Genomic DNA, 26179 nt, shown 5'->3' with positions numbered 1-26179 from the left:
GCTAAGGAGCAGCTGCCAGCCAGTAGCCATCGGCGCCAGGCCAGCACAGCTCCCTGCCACCACAGGCTGCAATGCCACAGGCCATCCCTTACCCCCTGTCCTAAGCCACTCTATACATCCCACCCCTGACCCTGAGGCCCCACACGTCTCCAAATCCTTGCCGTGACTCCTGCATGTCCCACACCCGCTGCCCTGAAGGACCCAAGCAATGCCTACTACATGTTCTAGTGATTTTATAGATGTTCAATCACAGTACCCATCAGGAAACTCTTCTGAGTTAGAAAGCCTGAGTCTTTTTAAACTCTCCTTGAATGCAAGTTATTCCAAAGCCCTAATCATTTTTGTTGTCCACCTCTGACCCTTTTTCAATTCTCTCTTATTTGAGCTGTTGGTTAGAGTATTTAAAGTTATGAGTGTACCATGGATTTATAAAGCAACATGATTATATTTTCTCTTTAATTTATTCACCCCTGTCCTAATACTCTGTTAGCTTTTTTGACTGCCCTTGCACACTGAGATGTTTTTGGAAAGTTAGTCCTAACATAGAGGGATAGCTCAGTGGTTTTAGCACCGGCCTGCAAAACCCAGGGTTGGGAGCTCAATCCTTGACGAGGCCATTTAGGGATTAGAGCAAAATAGATGTCAGGGATGGTGCTTGGTCCCACCAAGAGGGCAGGGGACTTGACTAGATGACCTCCTGAGGGTCCCTTCCAGCTCTAGGTAGTGTGTGTGTGTGTGTGTGTGTGTGTGTCTCCAATGACTCAGAACTTACAGCTAATTTAGGTCCTACCATATTGTATATGTAGCTGGGCCTATTTTTTCCTACTACTTTGCATTTATCGCAACTGAATTTCTTCTGCCCTTTTGTTGCCCAGTCATCCAGTTTACAGTCCTTTGTTATACCTGAAAATCATCTTTGAATTTATTTTGAATAATTTTTTTTATCAAACTAGTCCAAAATGCTGGATAGAAATAAAACTACAAGATATCGTCAACTGTGTAGTAACAGCTTACGTCCACAGAGGTGCATGTCAGAACATTCACTTATCTTGCTTTATCTTACTTTATCTTGCTCTAGGAGTGTATCTACTCTAAAATAAGTAGGTGCTAGATTTTCTAATGTGAGACAGAACATCCTGGTTTATATTTTTTTAAATATCAGAGCAGAATGGAGTGCTAAAATTTAAAAGGAACAAGAGAACACTAAGGAAAGCTGTACTATTCACCTCCTGATTTGATGAGGCACCTAAGTACTTGGGTCAGTGCCACATAACAGATACAGAAAAGGCAACTGAGTGGAAGTCTCTCTCACAAAGTGATCTTCATTTTTACTTTTAAGTTCCTCTAAGATGATCTGGTTTAACTTCACTCTTGTTCAAGAGCATAACTCACTGAAGCCCCAGGTAGCAGGTATGTCATGAGAGTCCACTACCATGAATTCAATGGATCACGACAACCACCAAATTCTATAATGAAAAGTCAAAAGAGAACTTTCCCTAATTTTCACCAACAGAAAAGATTTCTGAACAGCATTATTATGATGCATCATATATGTAACATTTTAAAATATCTCCTTTTTCACCTTGTGCTTTTGATTAAACACTGATTATTTTTTCTTTTTTTTTTTTAAACTGAGACCTTGCTATTCTTTCCTCTCCAACTCTCATTGAAATGTCTGTATGAGGAGTCAAACTTTGCTCAACTTAGCAACACAGACCAGCCTCTTCATATCACTAACTCTGAACACAGCTGATAATACAGTTTGTAATTTAGTTAAACTATTCGTTTCAACCAAGATACGTCCTCTGAACAATTTTGCCATGCTTGAAAAATACATCCTTTGAGTTTTCCATTAAGAATAATAAATCTGCATAATGAAGTACAAGGTTTATGTGAAATCTTATCCTAAAGTACACAACAATTTTCCAGTCTCCAGCACCATTCACTCTAACCTATTCTATCCAGGGGTGAAATAAATTTTCTTATGTGCACCACAAGGCATGTGCAGAAGTGCACTACCAACAGGAACACAAGCTGCCTACTGTGGGTGACCTACTAATCAGCTAGGCGGCACCCAGTTCTCTCTTCAGTCGCTGCCCAAGTGCTCAGCTTACAGAGAACGTTGATCTAGAGAGGATCTTAGTCCTACATCAAGCTGCTCCTAGAAAGTGCAAGACAGGGATGAAAAAAAGCAACAATATCGCTGGCTGTAGAAATAAGATGCTCATCTGCCTTCTCACACAGAAAAGGAACCTCACCTTCCAATGAGAAGATTTCAAAAGACAATGTGTTCTAGTGAAAACGGCTCTTTTTTGTTTTTATTTCTTGAAGTACAAAAAAATTTAAAGATTCTCTCTCTATTCAGATGCAGCATTTAAAATCTTCTATTACACTGCAGCTTCCATAATTTAACAAATGCTAATTTTAGGCTTGTCAGTCACAATTAACTCACAAGATTAAAAAATTAATTGCAATTAATCACAGTTTTAATTGTGCTGATAACAACTGAATACCAATTGAAAATTATAAATATTTTGGATATTTTTCTATATTTTCAAATATAGGGATTTCAGTTACAACAAAGCATACAAAGTATACAGTTCACTTTTTGTTAACAAATATTTGCACTGCAAAAAATAAAAGTGTTTTCTGTTCACTTCATACAAGAATTGTAATACAATTGCTTTATCAAGAAAATGCAACTTACAAATGTACTTTTTGTTGTTGTTGCATAACTGAATAGCAAACATAACAATGGTCATACTGGTTCAGACCAAAGGTCCATCTAGTCCAGTAGGCTGTTTTCTGACTGTGGTCAATGCCAGATTTCCCAGATGGAATGAACAGAAAAGGTAATGATCAAATCCTGTCACCTGTTTACAGCTTCTGACAAAAAGAGGTTAGGGACACCATTCCTAGCTACCATTGATTGAGCTATCCTCCATGAATTTTTCTAGTTTTTTTTTTTTTTAATTATCTCTGTTAAAGTCTGGGTCTTCACAACATTCACTGGCAAGGATTTACCCAGGTTGACTGTGTGCTGCATAAAGAAACTCTTCCTTTTCTTTATTTTAAACCTGCTACCTATTAATTTCATTTGGTAGCTCCTTCTTATTTTATGGGAACATGCAAATAACTTTTCCTTATTCATTTTTTCCATATCCCAAATTTTACATCCTATGAGTCCACTCAGTACTACTTCTTGTTCAGCCACTTACTAAGATAAACGTTTGTTTACATTTATGGGAGATAAAACAAACGTTTAGCTTATCAGGTATTTAAACACCCTGCAAAGCTGGGTAAAAACTGCCATGGAAATGCCTGTTCTGACCTGCAGATAACACTGTAAATAAGAAACAGGCAATATTATAGCCCATAAATGAATGGGAAAGAGGAGTGCATGGATTTATAGCCTCTACAATTTTATGTTGCTTTGTTTTTGAATCCAGTTATGCAACAACAAAACATCTACATTTGTAAGCTGCACTTCCATGAAAAAAAGGTCACACTATAGTATTTTTATGGTGATGTAAACATACATTTTTTACAGTACAAATAACTGTAATAAAAACAACAAAGTGGAAACTGGACACTTTATATGCTGTGTTGTAACTGAAAATCCATATATTTGAAAATGCAGAAAAACATTCTTAAACATTTATAATAGAATACCAATTGATATTTAACAGTGTGATAAATAATGTGGCAGCCCTTTTGATGTTTTATTTTAAATGTAATATGGTTTTAAAAGTTAATTACAACTACAAGTTAAATAGTTGCCTTTAATGGGGCAGCCAACAGACGAACACCTTTCTCTCCAGTTCTTGGTGAGCAGAGGCTGTAATCTATAGCCACTTGTCCTTTGGTATAATGGAGAATTAAAGTGGCATTCAAGCATTTCCACCTGCCATAGAGCGCTCCCGATGCTTTGCACTGATGTACGTAGAAGCTCTTCTGTAGTAAACTATAAATATGCAGCCAGACGCAACTGGGAAGGAAAAAAAACCCAGAAAATCCAATGCATATTCCTTCAAAAAAACTACAAAGGATATTCATAAAGAAAGTATAACAAAGAATCTCATAGTGAATATCTAAACTATATGGCTCCCTCTTGTGCTTATTATACCACATTTCAGTGCACAAAGCGCCCCCCAAAAAACATTAAACCACACACATTTGGACTCTGTTCACCTTTCAGTGCACATGCTATGCCCATAAATGTTAATAGAAGTTACATGCACACATATCCAGGAGAAAAGAAAACCTGTAGTGTACAAAAATTCTCTTAAGCGCAAACCGTAAAAACCTCTAAAAGAAAAACTATTTAGACAGAAGGCTACTGATTTTGAAATTTCCTGCTTTTTATAAGTAACATTCCAGGGACCAAATATACCTTTCAAGGCCATCTGCAAGAACTTTTACCCTTTAACAATTTGTTAGTTATCCAATTACAATAATTTAAAAAGGTGTCAGTTCAGTTTATAGGTCCTGGCTAACATGCTAAAGGGTTTATTTTTGTCTGCTCAGCCTCACACCTGTTTTTGCTTATCAAACCAGACTACAACGCAGCTTGTAACAGCTGTTAAATGCACAAGTCTGCCTGTTCTTTATGTGTATCCAAGACTAATCACTTTGAGAAGGGTTTAGAAATATAGTCTTTTGAGAATTCCCTATTTATGGAGAAGCTAGTGAAACAAAGCAGACTACCACGAGTCACACATTTGCATCTATATGCACATGAAAAGCAAATCTGTTTTAATGGCTATCTTCTTAAAGAATGGAGCATAGGTCATCTACAAGTCTCCTCCACTTCCCTCTGTCTGTCTCAGGACAAAACTTCTAGGAGTACCCCGGTTGTTGTCCTTCAGTCTCTGTAGATCTTCTCCACAATGTCTGAGGTATTCCTCTTTTGCATTTTCCTTGCAGGTTCCATGTGAGAGCTTGATGGACTATATTGGATGATGGTTTTCTGAGCATGCCCTAGCCATCCCCACTTTTTTCTTCTCTTGATTTGAATGTCAAGTGGTTCTTGTCCTGTTCTGTTCCAAAACTCATTTGTCACAGTCTTCCTATTTGACATGAAGGATGTACCTCCAGCATTTGTTTATGAACATCTGTAGCTAGTGATTTGAAGACATTGATTTTGCTCCATCAACCTCTTAAATTCCCAAGAGTCACTGAAGAGTTATATTGTGTAAGCTAAAACCAATCCAGAGTGAAGGAGTTAAAATATTTTACTTGCCTCACTAGTAACTGAAAGTGAAGGATCCTTCTTGCTAATATTTGAAGCCATTATCGGAAACCCTTTTAATATGCCAGTCTTCTGTGATGAAGTAGCTCTCAAGAGTATGGAGGAAGTTGGAAGACTAGTTTATATTAGGGTTGTTAGTGGTTAATCAGCAAGCTTCATCCTAAATGGATAAGGCTTACTGTTTATGGTTAACTGGTGAATGCCTGCTGTGGCCAGGGGGTGCTCCAGTGTGACCAGAGCAGCCCTCATCTGCAGCAGGCCTGGAAGGTCTGCAGGCAGGGACACTGCAGCCCAACCACTACAGCCTGTCTATAGCAGAAGGGGGTGGCTACACCAGGTAAACAGGACTCAAGCAGCCTCCTCAGCCTCTTCCCTCCATGTTAACGTTTAACCGGTCAACTAAATGGAATTTAACAGCTCTAGTTTATATTGTTAGGAGCATGTATCAAATTCCAAAAGATTAGTCTGAATGTCTCAGTTCTGATTGCTAAGGCCAGTTTTAATACAAATTTCTACATGAAAAACATGGGAAGTGCTAAAGGAAATAAGTGATGCAAAATCTCATATTCCCTTTTGAGATGCATGCAACTTACACTATACATAGAGTAGCACTCTAAATTTAAGAAGCAAGACAACTTTTATTACAAATTCATTTCTTGCTATACCTCCAAGTCCCACTTCTACAGGCTTATAGCACCCAAAACATTCACCATTTGGACCAATGCTTTCTTTCAATCCTAGACTTCTTACCAAAATGTGATTTGTGTGCATGTGTGGAAAATTATACCAATGTGGTTATGGACTTTTCTGATGTAGGAGAAAGGGGTTTTTGTTTTCGTGGTAGGCAGAGAGATGTGTGAGGGCATTTTCAGGGGGAGGGGCTTGGCTGAAATTTTTCCTGCTTTCTACAATAGTCTGCAAATTACCAGCTCTCTCAGGGCGGAGGGGAAGTAGTTTTAAAATGCATATAAACCAAAGGATGTGAAATGCGACAGTTAGTGACCCATAGCTACTAAATTTTCTGACAGATTTTTAACTGTGTGGAATTAACTTTTAGTTTTGCATTTAATTACTGCGCTGTTACCAGTGTTAGATAGCAGGTACAACCTTATCTATCCTCTGTTATCAGAGTGGAACTCAGTGTTTAAATCACGGTAGAATGCACCAGAATGCTGTTCTGACCCTCCCCTCCCTCCCTCAGACAAAACAGCATTATGAAACTGCGGCTGGGTCCAGTTCAGGTGACTCCTTTCCCTCCTTGTTGTGACTGTCCTCTGATCTGCCAGGTGCTGGACCCAGGCAATGGGGCTCAGTTACATGCTAGCAGGGATGGAATCAGGATACTGCAACCAGGACTGGATTAGGGAATATAGGGGCTGGATCCAGCAGAAGCCCAGGGTAGAGCTGAAGTCAGGGCCAGGCAGTCAATGTTCCCTGTAAGCTGTGCTCTTGTGCAGCCACTCAGGAGAGATTCAATGCCACCCAGATGACTAGCAAAGCGCACAGCTAGATTTTGATTTTACTGATGGTGCACATTCACACGTGCCTTGGTGCACATAAAAATTTAACTCCCACATGATGGAAAATATTAGAAGGAATAGATTACAGAATTCCCCCCGGAACAATGTTCTAATTTCTTTCCATCCATGAGCACGATAAATTCTGCACAGGATGGGCTTTGTGGGGAGCCACGCATACAAAGCCTGAATTTCTCATCACCTTGTCTTCTTTCCAGCTCCATTATTACTTCCAAGCTCCCACTCTTAGTGTTTCTCACCAACATGCATTCCCTTACGTTTTTAGAACTGTAGCACTTCACTCTATCAAAATCATCGCATAATGGCAACTAGTACATACCTCAATGCAAATGGTTATTAACATTGGATAGTGTACAGCCATTGTAGCCAAATACATCAATGGCAGTGGAATAAGTCAAGACTTGAGAATCAAAATTTTCTAAATTCCAAACCTACATCTGCCAATGATTCATTATGCAAACTTAGGCTGAGTCTAAGTCACCTACGATAGAAAGAACTTGATCAAATAATTATAGTAACAAAAAAAACCCAATAACTACAGATGCAGCTATACAAGCAAAAAAGTGCTTTTGCTGGTATATCTTATATGATTATCTCAAGTGAAGAAAGCTATATCAGCAAAAGCAAATTTTATAATATATTACTATATATAGAAGTTTCCAGTGTAGACCTGTCCTAGGTCTCATCTTCCCCATCAGTAAAACTATGTGCATTAACTCAGGCTTGCTCTGTGCTATGGAAACAAATTTGATTCCGCAAACACAGGTTGCTTTTTTATAATCAGTAGATCATGTTATTTGAATATTTATGCTATTACATTTAGAATTTGTCTGCAGCTATTTTCACAGAACAAAATACAGTAGACCCCCAACTTACACAGGGGTTGCGCTCTTGTGCAGCCCTGCATAAATCAAATTTTGTGCAGCTTGGGGGAGCCAGGAAACTTAGCAGTAGTGCTGGTCTGTTTCCTGTCTCCTGTGAGTGGGGGGCAGCCAAGAGCCTGGATCTGGACTGCCTGCTGCTCACAAGAGAGGGGAAACTGACCACCGCAGCAGTTTCTGTCAGTGGCGGCAGCCAAGAGTGAGGCTGAAACCCCTGAAAGGAGCTGTGAAACCACTTCTGTCGGGGGTGGCAGCCTGACTCTCGCCAACCCTGACAGGAGTGGGGAGGCTGCTGCCATTGACAGGAGCAGGAAACCACTCCTATCAGGGACAGCAAGAGTCAGGCTGCTGTTTCTGATGGGAGTGGTTTCCCTGGTCTGGTGAGTGGCAGCAACTGAAAGTCAGGCTCTTGGCTGCTATCACTGACAGAAGCAGGGAAACTGACCAGCGCAGCAGTGTTTGTCAGTTTCCCCGCTCCTGAGACTGGCGGGCAGCCCAGAGCCAGGCACGAGCTCCCCACCACTCAGAGTCACGTTAACTCGAGATTCGCACAACTTGAATACACACATCTCATAGTTCTACTGTATGTATCAGTTACTCAAATTTTCAAGATGATTACGACAACCTAGTATATTCTTTTAGACCCGTGGGTGCCAAACAAGCTGAAATTCTCTCTAGTGCCTTACTGCTGAATGCCAATAAATGACGGAGACAGATCCACTATGGTAAAATGGCTGCTCTGTACTAACACACTGATGCAAAACAGCTGTAAATCCATCTTACCTAGGCATTTACTATGGGTTTATGGCTGCCTGGTGTTGCAGGAGTGGCACAAAGCAACTGAATACCACATACCACTGAATTTGGCTCATATATTCATATATCATTTTTCTTTCCAAAGGAAGCCAAAGTCCTACAAACTAATCTATAAATTATGCATGTATAAATGGCTCACTTGAGCTACCAACAAAATGCAGTTTCCGTTTTGGTGAAACAGAAGCTGTTTAATAACTCAGCTACATTACACAAAAGTTTAAAGCAGGAATAAAAGCATGCCACAGAACAGTTTCAGGTAAAGGAAATGTTTGCAAAGAAGGTTACAGGGATCATTAATGATCAAAAGTGCCCAGGACCTGGATTTTAAACAACTAATTTAAAAAAAAAAAACCACCACCCCCACTATTAGAACACCCTGTTGGAAGAACACTGATTTAATGCTGACTCAGAGGAAAGGGTGATAAATACTGAATCATCTAAACAACTTCCATGGAGGTTTTCCTTCTAAAATATTAACATATCCCAAATCAAGCAAAAGCAAGATCATCACCATCTCAAGGTATTACAGTTGGAATAATTACATACACCCACACTTCTGAATCTTTATACAACTACCAATATATTACTCAGCAAAATATTGAGGTTTGTGTCATCATGAATACGCAATTACCAAATTAATGCAATTCTAAAACCAGTTATTGATTTATTGTAAACACTGTACCTGTAAATCCACACCAGTTTCTTCTCCCAAACTGTGACATTTTTCTATGCTAGCATAATTTACAATATGATGTCCATAACAATCTTTAAATACTGAAGAAATATAAAATAAAATAAAATTCAGTACATGCTGGGTCAAAAAACAGCAAAATCTAAATTGGGATTGTTTGCTGACTGTCTTGTTTTGATCATGACATTCGAAGTCGGTGATTTTTATTTTTAGCAACACAAGTTTGTTACACGATGAAGATCCCCCTAAAAGATCTCAGCTAGATTTTCTTTTGGAGGGGAGGTGACGATAAAAAAAAATATGCTGCGTTAGACTTTAATTGTCATATGTGAACAGATTTAATATTCTCCTTTGGGTGCCATGCAAGCACAAGGGTGGTACTAATGTGGTACATAATGTGGTACAGCAAGGACCACCAAACTAGGCAGCCAATTCTGAATATTCACATTAATCTAAAGGTCAAATGACTTTCCACATCCTCTCCCCCTTTACACAACATGGCTTAGATTACAAGAAATACAACGCTAATCATACCAATCAGTTATGTTTATCAAACAGCTATAAAAGTGATAACACTCTATAATGTTATAAAACTATTGTTTAAATGGTCTTTTCCTTGTCAAAACCTTTAAGCAGCCACTTGCTACTTAAACAGACATCCCCTTGCCATTCTATTTATCCTTTACATCAGGGTGAGCAAACTTTCTACGTCAGGCCCCACTTTTTGTCCCTGCAATTAGCAGGTCCCCTCATCCTGCAACCCATCTAATTTAACCCAACCCAACAGACATTTCGGTCAAGTTTGTTTAAAAAAAAAAAAAAAAACACAATTAACCCTTTTCGCATGTGTAAGAAAACAAGTATTTAGAAATTTTATTAATCAGTATATAAATGTGAATACACACATAAAAAACGGTAACATATTTCAATATTTAATAAGAACATAAGAACATAAGAATGGCCATACTGGGTCAGACCAAAGGTCCATCCAGCCCAGTATCCCGTCTGCTGACAGTGGCCAATGCCAGGTGCCCCAGAGAAGGAGAACAGAAGACAATGATCAAGTGATTTATCTCCTGCCATCCATCTCCTGCCCTTGTACTGAAGGCTAGGGCACCATACTTTACCCCTGGCTAATAGCCATCTATGGACCTAACCTGCAAAAATTTATCAAGCTCTTTTTTAAACCCTAATAGAGTCCTGGCCTTCACAGCCTCCTCCGGCAAGGAGTTCCACAGGTTGACTGTGCGCTGTGTGAAGAAAAATTTCCTTTTATTAGTTGTATTTGAGTGAGATAGATGAGCCTGAGACTCAGCAGCTAACCTGTTGTGCCCCGCCTTATGAAACTGGACCCTCCCACACTTTACCCAGCACTGCTTTAATTGTATTTTACATAGGTTCTAATCATACTCATCACAATAGTATCATTTTTTCATACTGGCCCTTCATTGCAAAGAAACACTGCAACACTATGTGCAGACAAGTCCATTACTTTGGACACTTTTCTCGGCACACCGTGTGTTGACGCTGGCCTCAGATTTATTTCAATAAGTGATTATGCAAGCACTTATGCACATTTCTAACTTTACTCACAGTCATAAACTCATAAGTAAACCCAACATAATCAGTGGGCCTAAATCACGGTAGAAAAATCAAGCAAACATGTGTGTCTGCGGGATCAGGGAATTGGACTATATCTGCACTTACTGCAGCATGTACACAACACACAGAACATGCCAGCTATCGTATGTAAAAAGAGCAGTGAGCATCATGAGACATGGCTTAGGTGAGTAGAGACCCCTACATGCCTGAACCCTCAGGGTATAAACTTTACTCTCTTTTTATGCCTCCCATGTCAACACTGCCATTTTTAGCGGTGTTGTGTCCTGCTGCCTCCCCACTGCCAGAAACTTTCCTCACCAAAGTGAAAGGCTGCAGCAGCAGGGAAATGTCCTAACAGCTCCCTGATACATAATATTTCCATACTGCCTCCCTTCTGCCAGAGCCTTTCACTGCCGTGTAAAGATACATGTGTAATGCCTGTACTCTACACTCCACCAACCCCTAAACATATTCATACTGTGCTAGTAATTCCTTTTACAAGTACTGCAACTACTTGAGAAATATAAGACACTATTTATGACTAAAGGTGGCATTATATGTTCCCTTCCATAATCCAGTCTAATGGTGTCTCTCTTCCCCCAGAGACAGAAATGAACATCTGGCAGTGCAGCTATGGATTGCCAGCTACTAGTAGTGCAGGGGATTAACAGTGCACAGGGTTAACTTCACAACACTTCTGTCAATTTTGTCCCAAGTTAAGTGCACAAGGTAAAAGCCCAACATTCTCTGCTACCACACTGTTCCCATGATGCTACTCAGTGCCAAAGGAATAGTGTTTCTTTGATGACCATCTACTATCCGTCAAGGGCTATGGTTATACTACAGAGATCTGTGGACAGAAATTTCCCAACAAAACTTCTGTTGACAGATAGCAGCCACCAAATCACCTAAGTTTGTTTACTGTTAAGTTTTATATGAGTCATATTTTCCAGTTTTCTATGGAAATATAACGATTATCATTTAATGTCATTGTTTTACCCCTTTTTCCTTAAAAGCCCCATAAATGCAAAATAATCTACATATTAAATTTAAGCCACTTACCTGAATGACTTTGTAGAAATAGGCATACTGTCTAGCTGTGTTTTTATACTGGCTGAAGACATCATGTATAGCCTGAGTTGACTGAAGATGCTGTACTTCATCTTCCTCAAAATATAGAGGGGTATCGTATTCACTGGGGAGAGTTTGGATGTATGGCAGCCAGAAAGAGAGAGGATTGGCTCGTTCACAAAGAAGATGAAATGCCAGTGTAATATTCCCCATGGCCTGCAGAATTCGGTCTTGAGAATACAAGGACCCTGAATTAACCACACAAAATAATAAATGGCTGAACTCACTGCCTTGAAAATAGTTATATTAAATTTATTCTAAATTAATATGATTAAAAACTGCATGAAAATTGTACCAGTTTACAGAACTGCCTGAAAGATGAGAGGGTTATCTTGAGTGCTGTCATATAGCCATGTGGTATCTTTATAACATTAGGATACATTTTTGTATGGTTGAAAAAAGATTAATTCAAAGATACCAAAACAAAAGCAGCTCACTATCTACATTTATGGTACATCCCACACCTCCACTTGTATTAGAAACCACATAAAGACACCAGGAATTCCATCCCTCCTGAAATGCATCTACCCTCTGAGATGCGAATGGGAGCCAGACAGATAGTTGGTGCATGGGACAGGGAAAGAGATGGGGAAGAGGAGAGATGGTGGCAGAGGGAGGAGAAGGAGGAGGAAGTTAAATTCTGGTCACTGATCTTTCAAGACTCTAGATACTGAAACCCTGATGTTTGCACTGCTTTTCCATTTCCATGTCAATTTGTTACGCTGTATCAAAGAAACTCCTCCCATTGTTAGGGTGACCAACTATCCTGTATTGGGCAGGATGGTCCCATGTTAGGGATGCCAAAAAGGGGTCCTGACTTATTTTTAAAAAGGGATGAATTGTCCCGTAATTAGGCCCTCGAGAGCTGGGAATGGGGCCGGGAGTACCCGAGGGGTGCTGCTCTCCCAGGGGTCCAGGTGGGGAGCACCCATGGCCGCCACTTTCCTGGGGCTTGGGGGTGGGGAGCACCAGCTCCCCAGGGCTTGGTGGAGCCAGGAGGAGCTGCTCCTCCCTCACATATCTCCCTGTCCCATATTTGGGACAGGGAGATATGGTCATCCTACCCATTGTACTTATAAGGAAGTTCAAAAGTTGCTCTTACCTAACACTGAATTTTTAGCCGATTCAACTGTCATCAGCATCTTCCTAGGAACCCAAAGAAATAATTCTTCCGCCTGGAAAAAAAAGGAAAAAAATAAAGTTCAGAAATTTAAAGTATCATGTGAAATATAACAAACACCATTTCTCAAAAATATCACAAACATACATGTACATAGCATTTAAGAAAATGAAAGGTTTTCCTGTATTTTTTAAATCTTAAAGTTATATTGAACCAAGACCCCTCACCAATCCACTAAAAGTAAACTGAAATGCTATAAGAACTCCTTATATTATGGTACCAAAAGGTAAAGAATATAGATCTGACCTTTACTTGAATTAAAATATCATGTATGTATATAAATGTTACCTTACCAACATTACGTTAAAATCATTTACCTAGCATACAAAGTCACACACCCAAACATAGAAATACCCAAATTTAAGATGACATCACCACCTTAATTCTTCCCTCTTATACGTATATGTTATGATGCAGTCTCTAATTACGTGAAAACTAGTGTACGACCATAAGACCCTTTTCTCCCTCAGTGCATGGGATGGAGGAAGCTGTTCAATATTTTATCCTCATCATTCAATTAGTAGCCCATGCTTCAATAACTACACACCATCTAAATCCTGCAACAAATATGGAAATATTCATTTCTGCATTGTCTTTGCTACAGCATTAATGAATATGGTATCCGACTCATGCATACTAACAATCGTCTCCACTGCAAGAAAATAAAGCATTATTATCTCATTTTTACAGTTGGTAAACATGCAGGAGAGACAAATTTTACCACAGGGGACTTATAAACTGCGAATGAGAAAAAATGTGTTTTGGACATACTGTATAAGGTGACCAAAAGATAGGTCTAAAACAAATCAGGATTTATTTAAACTCACCTTCAAATACATTTTACACCACCACTTTGATTTGACAAACTAATGCAAAGACAAAAGTTTATTTTAATTTTGAAGAAAGATACCTGAAAGTCTGGTACTCTGAGAGTAGACAGGGAGCAGCAGAAAGGTATACATAAAAAGAGGCATAAAGACAAGAAAAAGCTAACTAAATGGTCCAGGCAGAGTAAATACTCAACTAGGGATTCATAATTAGCACTTTTACACAACTCAAACAACTAACCAAACGTCCAAGAACAAGACTGAATTACTGTTGTAAATTTCCTCTCTCATATATTCAGTTTACAATATTTTTATAAAAGCAGTTCTGGAGACGTGAACTCTCCATTAGAGACAGGAAAAAAAAAAAGAGAAGTTACTCACCTGTAGTAACGATGGTTCTTCGAGATGTGTCCCCGGGGGTGCTCCACAACAGGTGTTGGGCTCGCCTGGCGCCGCAGATCGGAATTCTTCCAGCAGTTTCTCCTGGATCACGCATGCGCCGGCGCGCACCACTCCCCGTGCGCCCCTGGCCACGTGCGCGATCCGGTCCCTGCCAGTTCCTTGACCAACCGCCTCGAACGCTGCTGAAAAACACCAGACAGAGATCTGAAGCGGGGAGGATGGGCAGGTGGTGGAGCACCCACGGGGACACATCTCGAAGAACCATCGTTACTACAGGTGAGTAACGTCTCTTTCTTCTTCGAGTGGTCCCCGTGGGTGCTCCACAATAGGTGACTACCCAGCAGTAACCCAAGTAAGGAGGTGGGTAATCGGTTCATGTGCAGCTTGCCCCTGAGAGGACTGCTGTTGACAGGCGGGTATCCTCTTCGAATACCCGATGTAGGGCATAATGCTTGGCGAAGGTGTCGTAGGATGACCAGGTCGCCGCTCTACAGATGTCTTTTAACGCTATGCCCTTGAAGAAGGCTGTTGACGCCGCCACCGCCCTGGTGGAGTGAGCCCTAGGCGGGGCCAGCAAAGGAGTCTTTCGACGCTCGTAGCTCATTTTTATACAGGACACAATGTGCTTTGAGATTCTCTGTGAAGAAAGACCTTCTCCTTTTGACCTGGGAGCAAGAGAGACTAGAAGCCTGTCCGTTTTCCGGAAGGACTTAGTTCTGTCTATGTAGAAGGCCAATGCCCTCCTCACATCCAGGAGATGCAGGAGAGCCTCCTTGCTGGAGCTGTGAGGCTTCGGGTAAAACGAGGGTAAAACTATTGGTTCGTTAAGATGGAACTCCGAAGAAACTTTTGGAACAAAGACTGGGTGCAATCTTAAGGTTACCGCCTCCTTTAAGAATACTGTGCAGGGCGGCGTTGCCATCACTGCTCTGAGCTCGCTCACCCTGCAGGCTGATGTAATCGCAAGGAGGAAGGTTGTTTTCATCATAAGGAGACGGAGGGGAACTGTGGCTAATGGTTCGAAAGGTGGACCCAATAGCGTGTTGAGCACCAAGTCCAGACTCCACGATGGTGGAAGCGGTTTCTGAGGTGGGTACAGGTTTATCAGCCCCTTCAAGAACCTTGTGATGATAGGATGGGCGAATACAGTGGGCCCTTCCTCTGTATGCCGAAAGGCTGATATAGCAGCAAGGTGGACCTTTAGCAAGGATAGAGAAAGCCCGCCTCTTTTCAGGTCCAATAAGTATTCTAGTATTATAGGTATAGGCACGTCAAGGGGAGCTAACTGCTTGGCGGAACACCAGGCTGTAAATCGTGTCCATTTCTGCTTGTAAGTCCTCCTGGTGGAGGTCCTTCGGCTACATTCCAGGACTTGTTGTACTCCCTCCATACACATGCTCTCTAAGGAGCTGAGCCATGGATTAACCATGCTTGCAGACGCAGACCCTGAGGGTGCGGGTGTACTACAGACCCCTGAGCCTGCGTGAGTAAGTCCGGCGCCACTGGTAGAGGAAGCAGTGGGCGGTCCGACTTGCGCAGAAGCAAGGGAAACCATTGCTGCCGATCCCAAGATGGAACTATGAGTATCATGCGAGCTCTGTCCCTTCTGGCTTTCTGCAGAACCTTGTGGATAAGCACTGTGGGGGGAAACGCGTAAAGTAGAGGGCCCCTCCATGAAATCATGAATGCATCCCCCAGGGACCCCTGTCCCACTCCTGCCCTGGAGCAGTATTGGGGACACTTCTTGTTGTACTGGGTGGCAAACAGATCGATCTGGGGAAACCCCCATGTATGAAAAATGTGCCGTAGCAGATCGGAGCAGATCTGCCATTCGTGCGTGAGTGCTAAGCGCCTGCTCAGCTGATCTGCTTTCGCGTTGTGAGCGCCCGGCAAGTACGAGGCTTTCAACGTTATGTTGTTGGCGATGCACCAGTTCCACAATCGGACTGCTTCTGCACATAGAGCACAGGATCATGCTCCTCCTTGTCGATTGATGTAAAACATAGTGGAGGTATTGTCGGTATTGATCCTGACTACTTTGCCGTGCAGGTAATCTCGAAAATGTTTGCAGGCATTGAACACTGCTCTGAGCTCCAGTATGTTTATGTGCAGTGTCTGTTCCGCAGGGGACCATAGCTCTTGCGTCACCTTGTCGCCGATGTGCGCTCTCCATCCTATGCGGGAGGCGTCGGTAGTAAGAAAAATAGAAATTTGTGGTTGGTAAAAGGGCACCCCCACTAGCAGATTCTTGGGATTTTCCCACTACGCCAGGGATCTGCACACCTCTGTTGTGAGCGACATCACCCTATGGACTGTACGGGATGCCGGTTTGTAAACGCTCGCCAGCCAATGCTGCAGGCTTCGCAGGTGTAACCTGGCATTCTGTACCACAAACGTCGCTGCCGCCATGTGGCCCAACAGCTGTAGGCACGTGAAGACCTGCACCATGGGGCTGTATGTGATGACCTGCACCAGCGCACTGATGGCGCGGAAGTGGGCGTCAGGCAGGTATACTCTTGCTGTGAGAGAGTTTACGCGTGCCCCTATGAACTCTATATCTTGTGTGGGTTTGGTCTTTGACTTTGCGAGGTTGATAACTAGGCCCAGTGAAGAAAACGTGTCCACTGTGACGCGTATCATGCATAAGACCTCTGCCTTCGAGGCCCCCTTCAGCAGGCAGTCGTCCAGATATGGGAAAATAAACACCCCCTGTGTGTGCAGGTAGGCTGACACCACTGCCAGGGTTTTGGTAAAGACTCTGGGAGCCGAAGAAAGGCTGAACGGAAGAACCCTGTACTGGAAGTACTCCTTGCCGACCGTGAAGCGGAGGAAGCGTCTGTGTGCCAGGTGGATTGTTATATGAAAGCAAGCATCTTGTAAGTCGAGGGCTGCAAACCAGTCTCCATCGTCCAGTGCCGTGAGTATAGAGGCAACTGTGATCATCCGAAAACGTTGCTTGCGCAAGTAACGGTTGAGGCCCCAAAGATCTAAGATGGGCCTCCAGCCTCCTGTTTTCTTCTCTGTTAGGAAGTAGCGTGAATAAAAACCTTTCCCCTGGAATTTTTCCGGCACTCTTTCCACCGCCCCTATGAACATAAGGTGATCCACCTCCTGCTTGAGCCTCACCTTGTGGGCAGCGTCTCTGAGGTGAGGCCTGGCAGGAGGCTTCGTCGGTGGGAGTGACTGGAAGGGGATCGTGTAACCCGTGGCTATGATTTCCAGCACCCATTTGTCTGTGGTGATCTTTTGCCATTGGGAGTGGAACGGTCTGAGGTGATGATGGAACATGAGAGCTGCGTCTACACGTGCACGCTACTTCGAAGTAGCGGCACCAACTTCGAAATAGCGCCCGTCGCGTCTACACGCATCGGGCGCTATTTCGAAGTTAACTTCGACGTTAGGCGGCGAGACGTCGAAGTTGCTAACCTCATGAGGAGATAGGAATAGCGCCCTACTTCGACGTTCAACGTCGAAGTAGGGACCGTGTAGATGATCCGCGTCCCGCAACGTCGAAATTGCCGGGTCCTCCATGGCGGCCATCAGCTGGGGGGTTGAGAGATGCTCTCTCTCCAGCCCCTGCGGGGCTCTATGGTCACCGTGGGCAGCAGCCCTTAGCCCAGGGCTTCTAGCTGCTTCTGTGGCAGCTGGGGATCTATGCTGCAGGCACAGGGTCTGCAACCAGTTGTCGGCTCTGTGTATCTTGTGTTGTTTAGTGCAACTGTGTCTGGGAGGGGCCCTTTAAGGGAGCGGCTTGCTGTTGAGTCCGCCCTGTGACCCTGTCTGCAGCTGTGCCTGGCATCCCTATTTCGATGTGTGCTACTTGGGTGTGTTGACGTTCCCTCGCTGCGCCTATTTCGATGTTGGGCTGAGCAACGTCGAAGTTGAACATCGACGTTGCCGGCCCTGGAGGACGTGTAGACGTTATTCATCGAAATAGACTATTTCGATGTTGGCTGCACGTGTAGACGTAGCCGAGATGAGAGTGGCACTGAGTGATGGTACTGATAGCGCAGCCCCCGACATACCTGTCAAACTTGTTGCCTTTGGGCCTGCCCTGAAGGCGTACGGCTTTGTTGAGAACGTCGCCTGGGAGTTCTGTACTGCTGCTGCTGTTGATGGCGCCCCTGGTCGTAGCCTCATAGATATTGAGCGCGCTGTGGTTGATAAGCGTAGCGTCTTTGCTGAGGGTAAAATTTTTTCTTCCTGTATGGGGGAGTATAAATGTCCAAAGTTCTAAGTGTGGCTCTCGAGTCCTTACTGGAATGGAGGACCGAGTTGGTGGAGTCTGCAAACAGCTTTTGTGTACCAAAGGGAAGATCCACGATCTTCGCCTGCAGGTCTCTGGGGATACCAGACGTCTGGAGCCAGGATTCTCTACGCATGACACTGCTGTAGCTGCTGAACGTGCCGCCGTGTCCACCACGTCCAGGGCAATCTGTACTCCCATCCACGATGCTGCGTAGCCCTCTTGAACAATTGCCTTTAACACTTGTTTCTTGTCTTCCAGGAGTGAATCCATGAGGGGAGTGAGCCTGGAGTAATTATCAAAGTTGTGGTTTGCTAGGTGTGCCGCGTAATTTGCCACTCTCAATAGCAGGGTAGAGGAGGAATATACCTTCCTACCAAACAGCTCTAGCTTCTTAGCATCTTTGTCCGACCCCACCAATTTGTACTGAGAGGCCTTCGACCTCTGCTGGGACGATTCGACCACCAAAGAATTCGGTTGTGGGTGACTAAAAAGGAACTCCACGCTCTTTGCTGGGATGAAATACTTCTTATCCGCTCTCTTGTTCGTAGGCGGAATAGAGGCCGGAGTCTGCCATATGGTAGTGGCTGACTCCATAATGGCTTCGTCCAGTGGAATAGCAATTTTGGATGAAGCCGGGGGGTCTCAAATTTTCAGGAGTTTGTGATGTTTCTCCTGCACCTCTGCCATTTGAATATCTTGCATGAAAGCCACTCTTTTGAATAGTTCTTGAAATTTTTTAAGGTCATCTGGGGGGGAGACATCCCCAGGGACCATGGCCCCATCTGGGGAGGATGAGGAGGAACCACTGGGGTAAACCTCCCTCAAACTCTCAGGCTCCTGTGGTCGATGATACACTTGCTCCCTGGAGGATTGTGAAGGAAAGTCCCGGGGTTCTAAAACTAACTCCCTTTGAGACAACTGTGTTTCCATCCCAGATCGAGAGTGTACACGGGGGTATTGAGCAGCAGGGGGGGACCTGCCCCTGGATGTAGGCCTGCGGTGTCTGTGTTCAGCATGATGAGGACGACCATAGCAGCATGGGAAAGGGCCCGGGGATGGAGACCTGGACCACGCACGGAGAGTGTACCCCCGATGTCTGGGAGAGTGAGACCTCCGCGACGACACAGATAGAGGTGAAACTGGCTTGTGATAGTACTCCAGGGGATCCATTCCCAGAAATGGTGAAGGTGGCCCAAGCCCTGGTGACATTGGTTGGAGGAACGGAGAGGGAGGTTCTGGATAAGCCGGTGGAGTCACAGGCCTTCAGTGCGGCGTGTGTATCACGGGGAGAGGGCTTGGTGCTAAAGGCAGTGCAGCCCTGTCCGGAGATGGGCTGCGGTGCCGGGTTTTTGCTTTAGCCTTGACCCACCCCTGCGGGTCTGGCACCGCCCCCTCCTGTGCCAGGGATCTCGGCCCCGCTGTCGGCGCCGCGCTCGGCACACTCAGCTGTGGTGCCGCATGGGTAGTTTCCTCCGGCGCCTGCAGGCTCCGTGCCTGGTGTCCCTGCGCCGTTGGTGCCGCGGGGGCCGGTGCCGCCGATTCCGGCGCTTGCCTCGCTGGCGCTCTCGGCGCCCTGCATGCCGGCTGTTTTGCTCTGCGGCTGGGGGCTCTGCGTGCCGCTCGTCCTGCTCGCTGAACTCGCCGGCAAGGATTGAGCCAGGGGGAGTTTCCTCCTTTTCTGCACCGAGGGGTCCAGAGAGGCTGCCTTCCTCTTATGCAACCCAGAGGGCCCTTCTGGGTGAGGCTTCTCCAGCAACTCCGGCTGGAGAGCCTTATCAAACAAGAGCATTTTAAGCCTCATCTCTCTGTCTTTCCTGGCCCTGGCTATGAGTTTAGCACAGTGAGAACACTTCTGGGTAACGTGTGATTCCCCCAAGCAGCGGATGCATTCGCTATGCCCATCGGAAGCCAGCATAGCTTCACAGCATGACTCAGATTTTTAAAACCTGAGGAGGCCATCGCGGTGAGTCCTTTACTGTTAATAGGGTACTTAGCGCATAATCAGTGCCTTTTCGCCCCAAATAGTGATCACCGGCCTGCGGGGCAGCCTAAGTGGCCTTCTCGTCCGCTCCTCTCTCTCTCTCTCTCTTTTTTTTTTTTTTTGCTGATATTGTCTTTGTCTTATCTGACTCTGGCCTTAGCCTGAGTGGATTCCGTCTACAGCCGATGGCGGTTGAGAAGGAACTGGCGAGGACCGGATTGCACACGTGGCCGGGGGTGTGCGGGGAGCGGCACGTGCCGGCGCATGCGCGATCCAGGAGAAAGTGCTGGAAGAATTCCGATCTGCGGCGCCAGGCGAGCCCAACACCTATTGTGGAGCACCCACGGGGACCACTCGAAGAAGAAGAATAGTTTCAATGTTCTGCTGTCACATTTACAACGCAGTTTACAGACATAATATTCTAATCTGTTCAAATGTTCATATATTTACCTTTATTTCTCTTGTTGCTTTCAAACCAAAGCCCTCTTCTTCAAAATTTGCTAATTCAAAACCTTCTGTGGATGCACCATTTTCAGCAGCCCATTTCATTAGTTCAGGAAAATAATCTTCTCTTTTTCCATCAAAGATAACAGACAAACCTATAAATACACATTGTAGAAACACAGGAATGAGAGGATCTAACAAGCCACACAGGGTCAATATAAACCACATGTAAATGAAAAACCCCTATCTATCTCACAACTATCTTTTGAAGAGCTTGGATAGGAAACAGTCTTTGTTAAAAGCAACTCAGTGATGATCCACAATTTTAGTCAGTCAATCTAAATATTGCCATGTTTGCTTACCAGTCACCTCAAATGTGGCAAACCAAAGTATCCTGCGAAAGAATATGTATGAAAATGCTTTTCTTTCTTCATTGAAATGAGCTGAGAGAAAAGACATTCCCACATTAACTGTTTGCTGACGGTAACTGCACTGATCAAGACAAAAGCGAATTATTTCTGGTGGAACACTGTGCCGAAAAATTCAGCACACAATATTTTAAAATTCTGTATATTTTGTGTGTTAAAACAACACAATATATTCATACAGTTTCAATTATTCTGGTCATTTATTTCAAAATATCTGTCAGTAAGTATGTCTAACAATACTGATGACAAAAAAAGTTCAGGAAATATATTTTGAAAAAACAGATTCCTTAATAGGCCTATTAAACAGAGAACTTTGAGTAATAATTCCTTCAACCTATACTACAGAACTGTATTTCCAACACCTCTCAGAAGCTGTGGAAAGGCCAAAGGGTGTGGGGGTAACAAACCATTTGACAAAGGAGAAAGTAAATCACTGGGCAGTATCCCAGGTGTGAACCTGGAGGATTGTTGGATATGAGCAGAAAGAGTACAGAACAGGATTTTTGAAGAGGTGGATAGAGATTGTTAGGGAGCGTCTCCCATGCAGATTCAGGACAAACCCTAGCTTCCCCCATTCAGTCAGGCATATCAGTCTCATCATCACGTGTTCCTTCATCTGTGTACTTACATGCCCCGTCCAAGTGTATCCTCACACATATTTTCAAATCCCTGCTTTAATAATGAAGTCTGCATTTTAAATGACAGTGCTAAAGATTAAATGCCTAATCTTTCACAGATACCTTACAAAAAGTTGTATTTGGCATCACTGATACAGTAGTTAATTTTGGAACGCCATGAGAATCAGTATATTCTGTATACAGTATATTATATGGCAGGTATTTCTCATCCATGTTCTCTGAATTGCTGTATCCTGCCGAACATATTTAGAACTATTGCCTCACACTTAGTTGTGTAACTGCTCCAGAACTTGAAAGCTGTTTATACTGTGTGATGCTTAGTTCTTCTGACATCCAAGATTTACTACTGTTTAAGGCTGCTTCGAGGCTTTTTTAAACTCAGAGTGTTCTTGGAGTTATTCTACAACCATCTCTGAAACACAGCTTCCATTAACTACAAATGATGCAGGGACGTATTTTCCACATTTTATAACATTTCTCCTATGCAACAAACAACAGAAATGCCTTCATGTTACCTGCACTGTGGTGGAACGGTCAGCTATATTTACTGAATAAAACTTTCACTTAAAATTTTTCTGAAAAATCCTATCAGCAACATTTATAAAACTGTTGGTGTTCACAAAATGATCACACTAACAGTTTTTTTTCCATTTGATTATTTTATTTTATTTTATTTTATTATAAATATGCAACAGAAAATAGGTTGATGAATAAGTGAATATTTAGTAGGAACCTAACCTTTTGCATTAACTTTTTCCAGGGAAGTAGGGGGTTGTTTTATGTTTATCTGTTTATAAAATTAAACTTCAATTAAAAATATTGTTAAATGCACTCTGTCATGTCTGCTAATGCATTTTAAATTAAAATATGGAGGAACATATTTAGTATGACAAAATTTTAATTCCCACTGACTACTGACTCACTGAGATTTTAGGTAAATCAGGAGCTTTTGGTGCCAAAGTGTCCCTGACTATAAAATAGGGTAAAATCTCTGTAACTTGCTACTGCATTCTTAGATGGAAGTATTTTTAATTATCTATTAATTGCTAATATGCTCATCTCACTCAAATTTTGTCCCTTTTAAAATGCTTTATCAACTTGTACTATAAACTTTGTAATATGGCTACTTTTAGATAGTGTTCATACATACGAGATACTAAATTTAAAAAGATGCATTTCCAAGTGAAAAAAATGGCTGTTTATGAGACAGTGCATAAGAACAGATCCCATGACTTGGGGTCAGACAATGATTATATCACAACAGAAGATTCATTCTAGACCATATATTAAAAGGGAAAAGTCAAACTTGATGCAGCAAACTAACAGCCCACACAAATCTTGTCTATCCTACAATTCAAATGCTCTCAGGGTAAGCTAAAACCATAGTTTTAGCTATGTGATTATGTCAGATGAGAACACTACTACAAATAGTTGCGTCATTCTGACAAAGAATTTCTTCCATTTAAATAAAAAAAGGACACTTCCTTCTCAACAACATCTGAACTATTGCCTCAATCCAAAGAGATACCTAAACAAAACACCCTACCTTCACTTTAGAAGTGCCTGAGCAATAAGCAAAAAACTGAAGTCATTTTGACTCCAACTTTGTGGTTTTATGAAGTTTGTCAATATATTACTTTTCTCTAGCAATACCTCCTGTATTTGCAGTGCTTTTTTCCTAGGAAAAAAAGGTGCTGGAACTCAGCCCCAAGGCCCAGACTTAAACCCTTTGCAGCCTCAAAGTACACCCCTCCCATCCCCACTCTCTCCCTACAGGCCCAGCATGGGGAAGCGTAACTTACTCTCCCAACAGCTCGTGAATAATTAAATTAACAATTGTTAAATTCACAAATGTTGCAACCTTCCTGTCTATAGCTCATTGACATGCTACTTCAAACGTTTTCAGGATACTGCAGTAAAAATCAATGATGGACACAAACACTACCATATACCTGAAACCTACTGACCGCTGGTCTTACCTACACGCCTGTAGCTTCCTTTTCCCTCCCTTGCCGTCACATGATCTTTTGTCTACAGCCAAGCCCTAAGGCAGAATTGGATTTTCTCCAATCCCAATGACAGAGACAAACATCTACAAGGATCGAACATTCTTAAAATGTAATCCTGGCAAAGAAGGGAAACAGACTGACAGACGAGTACCCAGAAGTCACTTACATCAAGATAGGCCCAAAAAGGAAAATGATAGACCACCACCACTGGTCATCATCTACAGCCCCCAGCTTAAATCCCTCCAGTGCATCACTGACAATCTCCCACTCTCAGAGACCTTGGGAGACAGGCCAGTCCTCGCCTACAGCCTCCCAACCAGAAGCAAATACTCACCAGCTGCAACACACCACACCACATAACCACTAACCCAGGAACCTATGCCTGCAACAAACCCCATTGCCAACTCAGTCCACATATTTATACAAGAAACACCACCACAGGAGCTAACCACATAAGACAACTTCAGGGGCTTATACATCTCCACATCCACTCACGTGAAATATGCCATCAAGTGCCAGCAATGGCCCTCTGCCATGCACATTGGAGAAACCAGAGTGTCATGGTGGCCAAGGATAAAGGGACATAAATCTGACATCAGGAATGGGAACACCCAAACATGTAGAACAATATTTTAAACTCCCTATATATAGAATAATGTACTCAGAATAGCTATTCTTCTACAAAAGACTTTTAATCACCCAATTACAGAGGGAGACACCTGAATTGGAATTTATTTACAAATTAAACACTATTACCTTAGGCTTAAATAAAGACCTTAACTGGGTATCACATTACAAGGGCAATTTCCCCACCTTTGATATGCACACCTCTACATTCCCTCTTAATGTGCTTCATCAACTGGTCCTACTGACAGAAAACTTCCCTTTCCTTACCCCGCCTTTTTTTTTTTTTTTGCTGGTGGGGGTGCTGCTATATATACCCTGGATTCTGTTGTTTATCCCCATCTGATAAAGTGGGTTTTACCCACAACAGCTCAGGAACTAATAATTTATTAGTGCCACATGACCACTTACTGTTTTTGATACTATTCCTTGGCATACAGGTTGCTCTATCTTTTTGGCTTTTTCCTATTACCTTTTTGCTTTTTGCGGATTTTCTCAACAAGAGCTCGAATCTGCACATATTCTTCCCATTCCTTTCCAGGACCAGGAGTTGGGCTGCTGCATTCTGTAGGCCAAAAATATCAAGAGTATTTTAATACAATGTAGTCCTTTTATCATCATGAGAAAGGCCTTGCTTTTATGCTACCTTTAACTAGAACTTACTACCACAAGTCCTTCACTAGACACAATATTGGACAAAGCATGTATTGTGTAAGCACTATACACTTTCTATTCTTTGAAATATATGTAAGAGCGATCTTTCAAGCTCTCATATTACTTGCCTTAAAATATGTCCCTCTGATCAATTTGTCTATTCTCTGAGAAATAAAAAAGATCCAATAGCTAAAAAATTACCAAGGGGAAAGCAGCATCACCAGGCTTTCTTCAAAATGGAGAAGCAAGTAACAACATTCGATTTATGTTAATACAATGCTGTGAAATACTACGTGGGTTGGGGCAGAGAGAGAGATTTAACAAAAATTTTCTTGCTTTGAAATACAGTCACCACCATCCCCCTAACAGTACCTGACGTCATGGTGCCATTTTCTCAGTCCTGACTTTCACTGTAGACAAAGCCTACCCATTGGACACCAGATGAAATGCACATTAAAGTTGTGCAACAAAATCTACCTTTCTCAACCTGATTGGCACACAAGACATTCAGGGCTTAACAAAATATCAAAGCATAGCTTGGGGGCGGGGAGAGATATCATCAAAGCCTTGTCTCTGCTTGGAAAATCAAGATGTACAATTCATATGTGATAGCACTAAATGCGTAGAGTAGAAAGTGCAAAAATAAGCCATTGTGTAAGGCTCATGTGGTATTACCACTTTGTTGTCTTATTACTCTGAACAATGGTGGTTACCAGCCTAATTTCATTAGTGTAGCATTTGAGTGTGTTTGGTAATAGGAAAATCAGGACCTGTATTTGAACTGCACTGTCACTAGCAATGAAAGCTCCTGTAGACAGGGATAAGATGTTGTA

General features: G+C 42.8%; 1 protein-coding gene across 2 annotated transcripts in view; it reads right to left on the bottom strand.

The window, feature by feature from the left end:
• The window catches only part of SETD3 (SET domain containing 3, actin N3(tau)-histidine methyltransferase), an 85181-nt gene that overhangs the window by 34408 nt on the left and 24594 nt on the right, over nucleotides 1-26179 (bottom strand). For both annotated transcript variants that reach the window (XM_074996548.1, XM_074996549.1), the window contains 4 exons: nucleotides 25165-25257; nucleotides 21000-21148; nucleotides 13013-13085; nucleotides 11842-12098 (listed from right to left, as the gene is read on the bottom strand). In XM_074996548.1, coding sequence (XP_074852649.1) covers nucleotides 11842-12098; nucleotides 13013-13085; nucleotides 21000-21148; nucleotides 25165-25257 — 572 coding nt within the window. The remainder of the gene's footprint in view (nucleotides 1-11841; nucleotides 12099-13012; nucleotides 13086-20999; nucleotides 21149-25164; nucleotides 25258-26179) is intronic.

Source organism: Carettochelys insculpta, chromosome 6 (genome assembly GCF_033958435.1).
Source record: "Carettochelys insculpta isolate YL-2023 chromosome 6, ASM3395843v1, whole genome shotgun sequence".
Taxonomy (NCBI): Eukaryota; Metazoa; Chordata; order Testudines; family Carettochelyidae; genus Carettochelys; species Carettochelys insculpta.
This window is presented reverse-complemented; position numbering and strand designations above follow the sequence as displayed.